General features: G+C 43.5%; 1 protein-coding gene across 7 annotated transcripts in view; it reads left to right on the top strand.

The window, feature by feature from the left end:
* Lrmda (leucine rich melanocyte differentiation associated) overlaps window positions 1-10,782 on the top strand; it is a 1,112,503-nt gene extending 1,101,721 nt beyond the window's left edge. For 6 of the 7 annotated variants that reach the window (XM_023718924.1, XM_023718932.1, XM_023718931.1 and 3 more), the window contains one exon: window positions 7,974-10,782. In XM_023718924.1, coding sequence (XP_023574692.1) covers window positions 7,974-8,053 — 80 coding nt within the window. In that variant the 3' untranslated portion in view covers window positions 8,054-10,782. The remainder of the gene's footprint in view (window positions 1-7,973) is intronic. The other variant, XM_004624390.2, reaches the window with a different exon arrangement.
* The last annotated feature ends 1,656 nt before the right edge of the window (window positions 10,783-12,438 follow it).

Here is a 12,438-nt window from a genome sequence, read left to right on the forward strand (position 1 = left end):
CTCTTGGACTTGGACCAGCCTGTTTCCCCCCAACAGATCACAGATGCGTGCGAGAGGCTTGCCTTGCACTTCCTGCCTCTGCCGCCTCCTTCAAGCGTCCTTCAGCTGCCCTGGGGTCCTGGAGTGGACTTTGCACAGGCTCTGGCTTACTGCATGTCAGCTTGTCTGACTATTCTCCTCACATCTGTCCATCTTCACAATCTGGGAAACAAGTGTCCCCCTCTGCCTGCCTGTCTCCTCCTGTGTAGAGTGGCCCGCGTCTTTTCCCTGCTGCCTGGTTTCCTTCCCTACAAACACAAGGGTGTGACTTGACAAAGCCCAGCGCTGCCTGAGCAGGCGGCATGAGCTGCGCTCTGACCACCCGCCAGGGCTGCTGGGAGGGATCGTAGCATGGTGGCAGCCAAAGAGCCTCTGCCCCAGGGGCTTGGCTTTGTGGCCCTTTCTTTTCAGGATATGGATATATCCTAACCCTTAAATGGGGGAACCAGTCTGTGTTTTCTTTGTGGGGGCAGTGGTGTACTTTCATTTTGGCCTGGTGCTTATAGAAGACAGCGTATCCTAACCTCCCAATCTGGATCCTGGCCTGCACCCAGAGCATTCACCTCTCCACTACATCCTTTGCACTAGGAGATGAATGAAATAATCATGTAATTCAGTGATGAACATTCCTGGTAGAAATAATCACCTAGAAAGAAAACTGACAGCCACTGAGCCTCCTCCCTTCTACTGACTCAAGATTTATACTTTAGCATTGAAACCTACACACATTCATGGGGAGGACTTGGGCTGTGTTAAAATAATGAAAACAAATGAACTAAAACTACACACAATACAATACACTGAGGAAACTTTCACGCAAGACTCAAGCCTTCCCATCACAGTGTAGAGCCGCACAGGAAGCTGGAAACTAAGTGACTCTATAAAATTCAAGTGTTGTCATGGATAAAAGTTGATATTTGGCCAAAGCTGATTGAGGAGTTTAATCTTAATATAAAAATTACATGGAAGAGGGTCGATCCCACTGATAATAGGAATGAAAATTTTAAAGTTAGAAATGGCTTAACTTTGCATTTAAAAATTAAGGAGTGAAACTGGCTACACGGAGTTTGCTATGAATAATTAGTTTCTTCGCAAAGAATTACCAGTCTGGTTTACATGTTTATATTTATAAGCCTGAAGTCAAAGCATCGCTAAGGTTAGCATAGCAGACTCTAGTCGCACCCCCGTGAGGAAGTCCAGGGTCAGCCTCCCTCATAGAGACACCTGTCACGGGGTGGTTCTGTTGAATAAAGCAGTAGGAGGCATGGTTAGAGGTGGCTGCTGCACTGTTTACCAAAGACATTGTGCAGTGTGTCCCCTCATTCAGGCTGAAAATATCTAAAGCCCAAGAGACACTGGGGTGAGTAAGCATGATGGTCCATGGCACCCCTTCCCATACAAGCTGCACATGCCACCCCAAGGTGTTTCCCTAAGTCATACTGTGCTACTTGAGGCTATCTTACCTTTCTTTGCCGTCTTCTTTTGCCCCCTGGGTCAGGTGTAGAGCTTGTTTCATCTCCATCACGAGGCTTCTCTGCTATGCCTGCAGGAGGAGGACACACAGCTCTGGCATACAGGAAGGACTTTGGCTTCCTTCCATAATAATTCCCAAGTGATAACTTTCCTGAAGACTTTTTAGTTTCTCTTCTATTTATTTTGCCTTCATACTTAAGGAGCACACACTGAAGTAGGATCTGGTGTTTGTAATTCTGCAGGGTCCCTTGAATCCTACTTGGTGTCCAAAGCAGGGACACACAGCTGATAACACGGCACACAGCTGACCTGGGGCTATTGTTCTAGTTCCTTCTTCAGAGCACGAAATGTGGTGTTTATTCCTTTCTAGGTGCCAGTGTATTAACAGCCTACACAGGATAAAGGCTGAGGCGTGTGCTTTCTGGAGAAGGTCCCTTTCCAGCATAGGAGGGTTACGGCTTTTCAGGTAGATGATAACATTCATTTCACTTCCCCCTCCAGCCAGACACTATGATTTCTTTGTTTTCTGGGGAGAGAAGTGTACGACACAGAAACGTTCACATTCAGGAACTCAGGCCATTGCTCCCTGTTTCTCTGCCTTCTCTTCTTTAAAGGGCAAACATTTAATCTGTACATCTATTAAAAATATTTTCAAGGTCGGAAGTCATATCAGAGGCTAAAGGCAGAAGTACACAACTGTGGAAATTCCTAACTTCATGGGTTCTGTTTTTTATCAGCATGCCTAAGTGATATAGGATATTTAACAGATATTTACTGAGCATTTCCACTGTACCAGGTTTATGCAATGGGTACTAAAAATGTAGGAGAAGAGAGATTTTTTTAGGAGTGATATGTATGGTATACATAGTGCCCCATGGGAGCCTATTCTAGAACCTTCCACATGGACCAGCAGGACCCTTCTGATGCCCTTTCCTTCTATGTCATTGGACCCGTCCACCTCTTCACAACACTAGCATCACTTTCTGTAGAGGAAGGAGGAGCCTAGTTCCATCCATTCCTCCTATAGATTAGAGCTATCTGAGGTACTGTCTGTCCTTTTCCCCATCTCCTACTAAAACTGATCCTTAATTCCTCTAATTTTTGAAGGCAAATGTATTGGCCCAACCTGCGTTCATGTCATTCTATGCATTTTTATATTTGTACATGCAATTGTTTTCTTTTCATTACTAAGCCATGAATGGTGGGCCATTTGCTTTGCTGGTTAGGATTTCATGCTGGTGCACATATGCCCACGAGCTTGGTCATGGACCCAGTTAGTGGGAAACACTTCTGTGTGTGAGACACAAGTCATCAGCAAGTTAGTAGAATTTTCTTCCCTGGGGACTTCAGTGCCCTACAGTGTTACCCTGTATACAGACAGGGTTATGGGGTTATGGCCTCGGTGACTTTGAAGATCTGACTCAGTCCAACAGAAATTGTGGATCCAGTGACCATTGGATTTGTCTTCTCTATACAGCAATATTAGAAGTATGTCCTTAGCTTCCTAAGAAAAACACCCAAAAATACTAAATTTCCTATTTCAGAACTAAAATAGAGTTTACAGATTGTCTTTGTCACCCCATTTTACAAAGGGAAACCAGCCCAGTGAGGGTAAATAAGGTATGGCCCTGGTCAAATGGCCATTAAAGTCAGGGCAAGATTTAAATACAGATCTTCCTGGACCTCCCCTACTGGATGGCGATGAGCATAGGTAAGGCTGTCCTTCAGGTCCAGCTGGACTCAGATGCAGTGCTCTGCAGGAGCCCCCTTCCTGGAGCACTCAGGATCCCCCCAGCCCCTCCAGTGCAGTCTCTAAAAGGATCACAGACATCACAGCACCACATCCGAGAGAAGAGGCAGAGTCCCACCCCCCGGAGGCAGCACCAGGGTCATAACTTAACCTGCATAATTAGAACACCCATTCCTGAGGGGGGAGACATTGAAAAGATAAAGAGCCTCTTTAAAACAGATTCTCCCCAATGCATTTTTTTCATAATTATAGCTTTAAGAGCTTATGGTGATGGGAAAGCTGGCTACTTAAGAAAAATTAGGAGTCTCATTTGGTAGGAGAGGATTCCCCGGGGGGACGGTGTGCTGTCATTTTTCAGGGACCCTGAAAAGAAACTCCTGCACAGACATCTGCATGCTGGCCTGATGCATGGCAAGCCTGATTCACTTATTATGACCAAAGCCAGATATTTTAATTAAAAACACTACATATGCCATTAAATGTGTTGTTCGCCCTCCAGCTCTGAGATGTTAGTTTGTGGAGATACAAACAAGAGAATGCGTTGCAGATGTGCTTGCAAGCCAAAGCCTTCTGAGTCACAACCGGTAGGTTCCCAAATTCACCCCTCTAAGGACCTCCTAGTGAAAGGACTCCATGCAGGCAAACTGTCCCTCTGTCATTTTTCTCAGCGTCCAGCTGTTGCCGTTATGCAGAGGAAAGAACGGCGGGAGAGCCAGGAGAGAGCAACCTGGGTTGCCCCCTTTCTTAATTTAGGAGCAGAGCCTATTATTTCCCAGATAACCTTCACCATGAGTAAAAGACCTGTGGCCTTATGCAGGACTGATCTGGGTTGTTTGTATTTACTGCTTGTTTGTTTTTGTTCCCTCCCTTGTTCCTATTATTTTCTTACTTATTTTTGAGCACAGATGTTGTATTTTCAAAGGTGAGACGTAATCACCTTCCCCACGTGAGCTCAAGCACGGAACTCAAAGAGGTGACCAATGATTGTTTAATGTATGCCATCATAGACAGCGCCAGTGCAGAGATTTCAGTCGAATGGCACTGCCACTAGCCACAGAACCTTTCTCTCCAGTCCAGCACCAACAGCTGGGTTTCATTTTCGGCTGCCAGGCTGGCCTGCATCTCCTTGGAGCCGCCCACGACTAAGCGCCTTCCCTGGAAGGATTTTATTCAAGGTGACAGCTCCTCACACACTGGCCCTCTGATCACCTCCACCAGCAAAGGTAGCAGTGGGGAGGAGCAGGCGCCTCCTGCAAAGCCGAAATTCAGAGTGACTGAGGTTATCCTTAGGCCCCGTAACCCCACTGCTCCCCGGGTCCAGGGCTGCCAGGAACTTCACAGCTGCAGTTTCCTAGTGACGTCTGGGGAGAAGCGCTCTGCAGGGGCAGGCGGAGAAGACCCCGAGTGGTAAGACGTGATGTCAGCTTGCGTTAGAGCAGCAGACAGCGCTGTAGTTTCCCTGGCATAATATGGCGCTGGTATCTCTGTCAGGATCTCTGTTTTCTGTCACTGCACACAGTCCTGGGCCTGTCTCGAGTCCTGACAGTGTCTTTTCCGATCAGGTTATTGCCAGCGCAGAGAGGAACTCAACTTCCCACCATACAGCCCCTTTGTTTGAAGTCTGCCTTTTTGTCATTAATGCACTTGATATTTATTTAAACCTGGCACTGAGTGCGGTATCTGTTTTCCCGTCACAAGATCATTGCCAGTATTAGTACCGCCTGTCCTTGTCTCCTTTTCCAAGCACTGGCACCTGGCTGTGGCTTCCTGGGTTCATCCAGCCGCCCTCTCTCACCAGGATGACTGTAAACATTCCTGTTTCCAGGCCCAAGAAACAGGGAAGTGCTTAGGAAGGACTTTTATCCCTGCCACGCACAAAGCAGATCTGGGAATGTGGCTCAGAATGGTCCAGCTCCGTGTTTTGGGAGGCTGGCTTCCATCTGACTGCCTGCAGGTGAGGTGAGGGGAGAAGTTCCCAGTGGGGAAAGGTAGGGAAAAGAAAGCGCATTCCCTTTGCTCAAGACAGCCGACAGCCCTATCCATTTCTTTGTATAAAGATCCATTCTTAACCACTAAGAAGAATATATGCAGTGTATTATTTGTTGAAACTGTACTTTCGATTTGATGTGAAACTGTCTCATTGCTATATGTTTATCAATAAAACTTTGAAAAGAAAAAAAATAGAATATTTTGCTGAGTTTACACACCTATAATATTCAAATAACGGAACTTAACAAAAAAAGGGGATACAGATGAATGTCCATTTTGTATCTGTGTATTCAAAGTGGTTAGGATAGTTATATAGTTACATTCTCTTAATGAATAGAGGGATTTGTTCTTATGGTGTTTGTAAATAGGATATCATGTCCACATCTTGTACAGCAATTGACCACTAGTAAGAATGTATGCATTGTGTTAATTATTGAAACTGTCCTACCAATTTGATTTGAAACTGTCTCATTACTATTTGTTTCTCCATAAAATTATGGAAAAAAAAAAAAAAAAAAGATCCATTCTGCCCTTTTGCCCTGGAAAGAGACTAATGCCCTTTGGCCTTGTCTTCCCAGATCTTGAGGATATATTTGCATCTGGTGCCTACGGCATTCCCCTGAGGAGTTTCTCAACCAGCAGGGTGCTACTTCTGCCCAGGTGTGCAGGCCTTGCCATTCCTTGGACAAAGTTCACTGGCCCAGCATCTTGGTGCTGGTGACAATGCTAGGGCAGCGCTGGACACTTCTTAACAGCATCATGAAAGGCTGTGGCTCAGTGCCAGCAACAAAAGAGTAACTTAGCCCCCAGAAAGGGTCTCGGTGAGGTTTCATCCAAGCACAGTACATCCAGCACCAGAGCAATGCTGAAAACCAGAAGCTGGGCATTGAGGAGCAAGGCCAAAGCACAGCCAAGCCGGAAGAGGAAAGAAGGGGCTCAGGAAGTGACGTGAAGGAGCCGTGGAGCAAGGCTACCTGATCCCTCATCCAGCTCCAAGGGAGCCTGCGATCCTAGCAGTTTCCACCTGTGTCCCAATCTGGCCAAACTAGGGCACATCTGTCCTGCTCTTAGAAGTGTCGAAGCGTCATACTAATTCTTCTCTAAAAGCCAAGTTGGAGGTTCTGTAGTGAAGAAACAGCTCTGTTACACTCCCAGAAATATTTACCAGTTAAAAATTCTGATGTGAAGAGCATGGCAAATTGCAAGTGCTAATTGATCCCAAATTAAGCAAGAAGGGTGCGTGCTCGTTGATTTCACACTCTCACACTGATGAGAAAAAAAAAATAATAATAATAATCATGAATATGGGTAGTTATTTTCATAGGCAGATTAATGGCTCATACATTAATGTTTCAATGTTTTATTTTCCCCCTCTAACTGGGTATCCTTCAGAGACTCAAGTCCTATTAGTACTAAGACAACTGTGCCAAATTGAATTTTTAGTCATGAAAGTAGGGGAAAAAATGATGATAAAAGGCAAAATAAAATTATAAGGATTTTCTTAGAGAAACTGATTTTTCCCTAAATAATCCCATAAGGCTTTTATAATAACTAGGGCAGGTGATAGGTGATACAAATAGATAGATAGAGATATAAATTTTGTGTATTTGGTACAGAGTCTCACTACACAGCTCAGACTTGTAGTGATATTCCTGTTTCAGCCTCCCCAACCTTGGGATTACAGGCATACACCACCACACCCAGTTTCAGTGGCTGGTTTGTTGGACCCAGGGTGGGGCCAACACAGCATGTGGTAGTGGGGATCAAACTTGGATCCTTGCACTTGCCAGGCAGGCACTTAGACCGCTGAGCTGTTTCCCCAGTCCTGACAGCAAATTTCTTATGAGTAGTAATAATTGATAATAAATTCATTAGAAAATTTTCACCAAGCCAAGTAGCACATACCTGCAGTTCTAGCTACTTATAAGGCTGAGGCAGGAGGACCCCAAATTCAAGGTTGGGCTGGGCAACTTAGAAAGACACTGTCCTAAAATGACAGCCAATCAATCATCAATCAGCTAAAGATATCAGTCAGTGTAAAGGTCCAGTGCTCAATCCCCAGTACTCACCTCCCCAAAACGTTTAACCTTATTCTAGCTATGTTTTTCATAGATAAGTCTCGTATAATCTCCATGAATTCTGAGAGTAAGGCTTTGTCCTGAGGCATGAATTACATAAGGTAAAGCTGAAAGTGAAAGTTAAATATATTGTAACCTGAGGTGAAGGTTCAGAGTAAGTGGAAGAAGACACTGTCAGGGACCCCGTGGCTTCTGTGTGGTATGCCACCCAAGCCACTGCAGTTCCTGAATCATCTCGTAGGTGCTTTAAGAAAGGACATTGTACTGGTGATGGGAAGATTGTCCTCCAGCTTTTGCCTGGGCTGCGTCCATCTATAAGCTTTTGGTTTTTCATTTGAAAGAATTCTAGGAAGAAAACTAGGTGTAAGGAAAGGCTGTGCTGTGTTTGGGAGAAGAATAGTCCCTTACGTGTGGAAATCACGCAGAAAACATGTGTTCTCTAAGAACCTGTGCTTGGTAGTGATGTTTTCTTTGAATATCTACTCTGAGGACAAAGAGGTGGCCTTTCCTTCTTGGGGTCTAATGTATTTCCTGCCACCTCTGGGGTTGGATGTCACTGTATCAGACACCTGCTTCGAAACACCTGTGCTTCCTGACAATCCTAATTCTGCTGCCTGTAATGATGTGTTTCCTTTTGCTTACAGGTGTCCTGGGCAAGTGTCGCTATGTTTACTACGGGAAAAACTCTGAGGGCAACAGGTTCATCCGAGATGATCAGCTCTGAAGACAAACTCTATGTGCCTTTACCTGTTTTTGTGAAAATAAAAGGAAAAGGGAAGCAAAAATAAAAAGCCAAAGAAAGAAGCCACGACCTGCCTCGCATCTCTGGGGGAGGGCTGCGGCTTCCTTGCTTGGTGCCTCGTGCTGACTTGGCCAGGCTCGTCAAGATCATCCTTTTGCCTTACACTGAGTGGTCACAGAGAGATTGACATGATTGCCCTTAAGCAGGTCTCATCTACCAGGGTGACAGACAGCAGCAGTGAAGCACCAGGGCTGACAGCATGAACACCATGATAAATTGCCTGGTCCCCTCACTGCTCACAGGGGAGCAAAGGTCGCACCTGGGGCCTCCCTGAGCAGGCTCGCTAGCCGCAGTCTAGGGAGAGAGAACCGTCTTCTGCTTGCCTGCTAAGTCGAGATCCCTCTGATGGTATTCTGCTGTGGTTTCTTTTTAGTGGAATAGTCTTAGTTTAGGGGAAAGACACATGTATTCTGCATATGCCCAGCTCCTATGCCTGCCCATCTTCCCTCTCCAGTGCATTTACAGCATCTTTAACACAGATGATTTTGCCATGTGCAGTTTTCAGAGACTAGCAAGGACAACCTCTCAGCCAGGTCATACAGTTATGGCCAGCTTCATGCTGCTATATTTGATTCAATTGTTTTCCCTAAATCCCTGACTGTAAAAACAAGGGCTTTATCTTATTTCATTTATTTCCAGATCTGCTTCTTGCCTTAAACACAATACAGCAAGAGGCATCTTGCCCAGCGTGAGAGTTTGGTTGCACCAGGGACTCTTATTTATTTTTAACCATGCATACTTCCAGCTATGCCTGTGGCCATATTTGTGCTGGGGGCTGGTTTACTCCTTCGGGTGCTATTTAAAAGTAGTGAGGTGATGAAAGACAGAGCAATGGGTCAGGAGGTTGGAAAACAAAATGAAGATGATAGAAAATACCCACCAGACCACATGGTTTTTATAGAAGGCACAAAACTTTTGAATTTCATGTTTTTTTTCTCAGAAACTCTCAGAAATTAGAGCCACAGCTTAGGAGACATTGGTGTGTTGCTGTGTATCTTAGGCTGTATTCTAGTGTCAATGTCAGGAGGGAAATAAACCCCATCATGCTAGTTGGATGACTACCATTTATTGAACTTAGGTGCCCAGGTTAAAGGACTCCACAAGATACTGGGAAAACTGGTTGCTGTTTGACACAATAGCATTTATTTTTGCTTCTTATATTTGGGCCAGATGCTCCTTGTCCTGGGTACCCCAGTACTGGAGCCCCAAAGCCTGGAAGAGAAGCTCTCCAAGTCACGGGCTACCAAGTGACAAGAGAGTTGCTATGGCAAAAGTCTTCAGGGACACAGAATCCCTGAGCTGCCTGAGAAGAACCCTCTTTCTCAGCTCTAGTCCGTTTACATAGCCTCTGGCCTACTGAGTCAACACAGTCCTGGAATGACATGTATTGAGGTTGGCAGCAGCCCCGCTTGTAGATTATACAACCTCTACTAATCAGCTGTTCAGACTAGTTAACATTAAAATCCTTGGGACCATTAATAATTAGAGATTATGGAATATTTGCTTACATCTCTCCAACCTACTAGTAACAGGAGTTGAGTACCGTTTCTGTGTTTGATCCACAGAACAACGTGGAGATAATGCGTTGAGTCAGCTGCTCCCAGTCCCACCCTGGTTCTTTGTTTAGGAGTATTGACACATTTTTGGTCCATGGCATATTGTGGGCAGCAGAGCTTTCTGTGAGGGCAGCTAGACTAGTCCGTTGTCATATCCAATCTAGCAGCACATATATCCTTGTCTTTATAAAAGGCTTTAACCCTGCCTCAAACAATAAAAAAGCACTTGTGAACTGACCGCAGAATTTTTCCATCTTTATTTTTCTTACTTGTTTACTTTTCTTAATGTCAGAACCATTTGTATCATACGCAGGAATGTCTCCCTCAGTGTGAGCTTTGGAAGGAAAAAAAAATATTTTTGGAGTGAGTTATTGACCATGTTGTTTCCTTCTCTTAAGCTTGTTTATTTTCTTGCAGAATAGTATAATAACTTTAATTAAGATTAGCTTTAATTATAATTTACGTAAAGGCCATCACTGTGGTATATTCATCTTATTGATAGAATTATAGCAACTTGTTTCTCGCAAGCAGGGATAATGATAATCAATCAGCGTTGGGTTGTTTACAGCTCCACTGTTTGTTAAGCAAGATCTGCTGTATTAGAGCTATACTTCGGTCCGAATTGGCAGGGGAGAAAGCCTTCCTGTATGTTTATCTTAAATCTGTAGGGATATCCTAAATCTTATTTTTCACATTAGAAAATTAGAAGGTAATAAATTTTAAGTACAGACATAGCTCAGACCCCCTTTATACCTGGTTCTTTCTTCCTTTTAGCCTAGTCCAGTGAGTTTATCCTTTGAGGCTTAGGGTATCTAATGTCCCATCTCCCCTCACCGGGGATGCTGATCTGAGTAGTGAGACCCCTTGCAAAATATGACTACTCTGGAGTTCTCTCTGTAGAGCCTCAGCCATGTCAAGGAAACTATCTGCCTCTCAAGTAGCATAATTTTATAGAACAATTTGTTCTTCAGGGAATAATGTTTTAGGTTGTGGGGGAATCCTATTAAAAGTACAACTATTGCAATCATTTGCTTTTACTCTTCCCAGCCTTGCTCATAAACCCTCCATCTGTTTGTTGCTTTAAATAGAAGCACATTATAAGAGATTATCACTCGATCAGACTTGCGTGTCTTAGTGTGGTGTGTTTTCACATATTCGTGTACACTAATGAATAAAAGAAAGCAAACTACAGATTTGGGGCGAAAAGGGATGTGTGTGTGTGTGTGTGTGTGTGTGTGTGTGTGCATGTGCAATCTTCCAACAGAGATATATCTTGCACATTGTTCAAGGGAAAGTCTTCCTTGCTGTTTCAAAGAAGTGTGTCCTAGCTGTCTTTATATTCTTTGCTAATATGCAGATCAAAAACAACCTACAGGGCTCTTTTTATCAAAACAATAACTCCTCAGCACTTGCTACCTGTGAGGACAGCCTAAATCAGATCTGTGTCTCTGCCTGTGGTACAGGAAGAACACACCAGGGCACACTGAGACTGTTCTGTGTCATCTGTCCATTGAGCTGATCCAACATGACCTTTCATGAGCTGCTTTTCCAATTTTGTTTCCAAGAAGCCTCTTGCACTGAACAAGAGTGTTGCTGTCACTTAATCTTGGCCTCTCTAGCTTGTCTACATACTATGTTGTAACCTACTTGGAGTAAGAGAGAGCAATGAGACCAGAGAAACAAAGCATTTTGGTCACTTGTTTGTATGACAGTGAAGCCATCAGCTCTTAGTGCTGTACATATGTTATTGCTTTATCCACCACTTACAGGAATTCAAGACTATTAAGATAAAACCTACTGTCCAAAAAAACTGTTTTTCTGCAAATTCAACTAAAAATTCCAAACATTCCTAATACCCACTTGGAAAAATACAGTTTTAAAAGCCTATTTGTTGCTTTGTGAGTGGGTAATTGATTTTATTTGTATATATTTACATATTAGTAGGTGTTGATTCTTCTCAAGTAGCATAGAATGTGATCCAAAGAAAAACCAGGATAAGGAAATTTTGCAAGAAAGGGAGAAAAGAATCTTAAGTACATGTGTATGGTGGAGAAATGTTAGTAGAACTGATATAAATGGTGGAAGTCAGAGCATGCTGGGAGTGGACAAAGGACATTTAAAATTGAAATCTGGATGGATAGGGATGCATTGGAAGCTAGGAGAATGAGAAAAACAGAAATGATGTTCTGCTAATTAAAAAGCTTACTGTATTAGCTCTAAAGTCTTGATTAGGAATATTTTCTCCCCAAAATGAAATCATTTTTGGCATGAATGTGTGCTTGCTCTTCTTAATATCTGTTAAGTTTTTCTGCTCTGACAATAAAAGGTGGAAACGATACATCACAAGTTGTTGTGGGAATACATGATCATGGGCATGGTGGTTAAATGTGGACAAAGATGACTATGGCTTATACCTAATATTCATAATATTCCATAAAACTAGCATCCTAAGGTAAGTTCCCAGGGGCTGGGCTGGCTAAATGATAAGGAGATTTAGTATTTTATTGCTTCAGCCACCACTTAAGATCAAAGGGAAAGAAGAGTCCCACTTTCATGCCAAGCCTTTATAAATTGATTAAGTTCTGAAGTTGATGAACATCTCGACAAGATAACAATAACAACAGAAGCACATTTAAGGAAAAAGACGAAGTCCTTTCTATGACTATTCCTGCATATGGACAGCCTGAATTAACATGCAGAATATTCTAGGGAAATTTGTGTTTTGTCCTATTAATGACTGTAAATCAATCT

The sequence above is a fragment of the Octodon degus genome, unplaced genomic scaffold, assembly GCF_000260255.1.
Source record: "Octodon degus isolate 3935 unplaced genomic scaffold, OctDeg1.0 scaffold00005, whole genome shotgun sequence".
Taxonomy (NCBI): Eukaryota; Metazoa; Chordata; class Mammalia; order Rodentia; family Octodontidae; genus Octodon; species Octodon degus.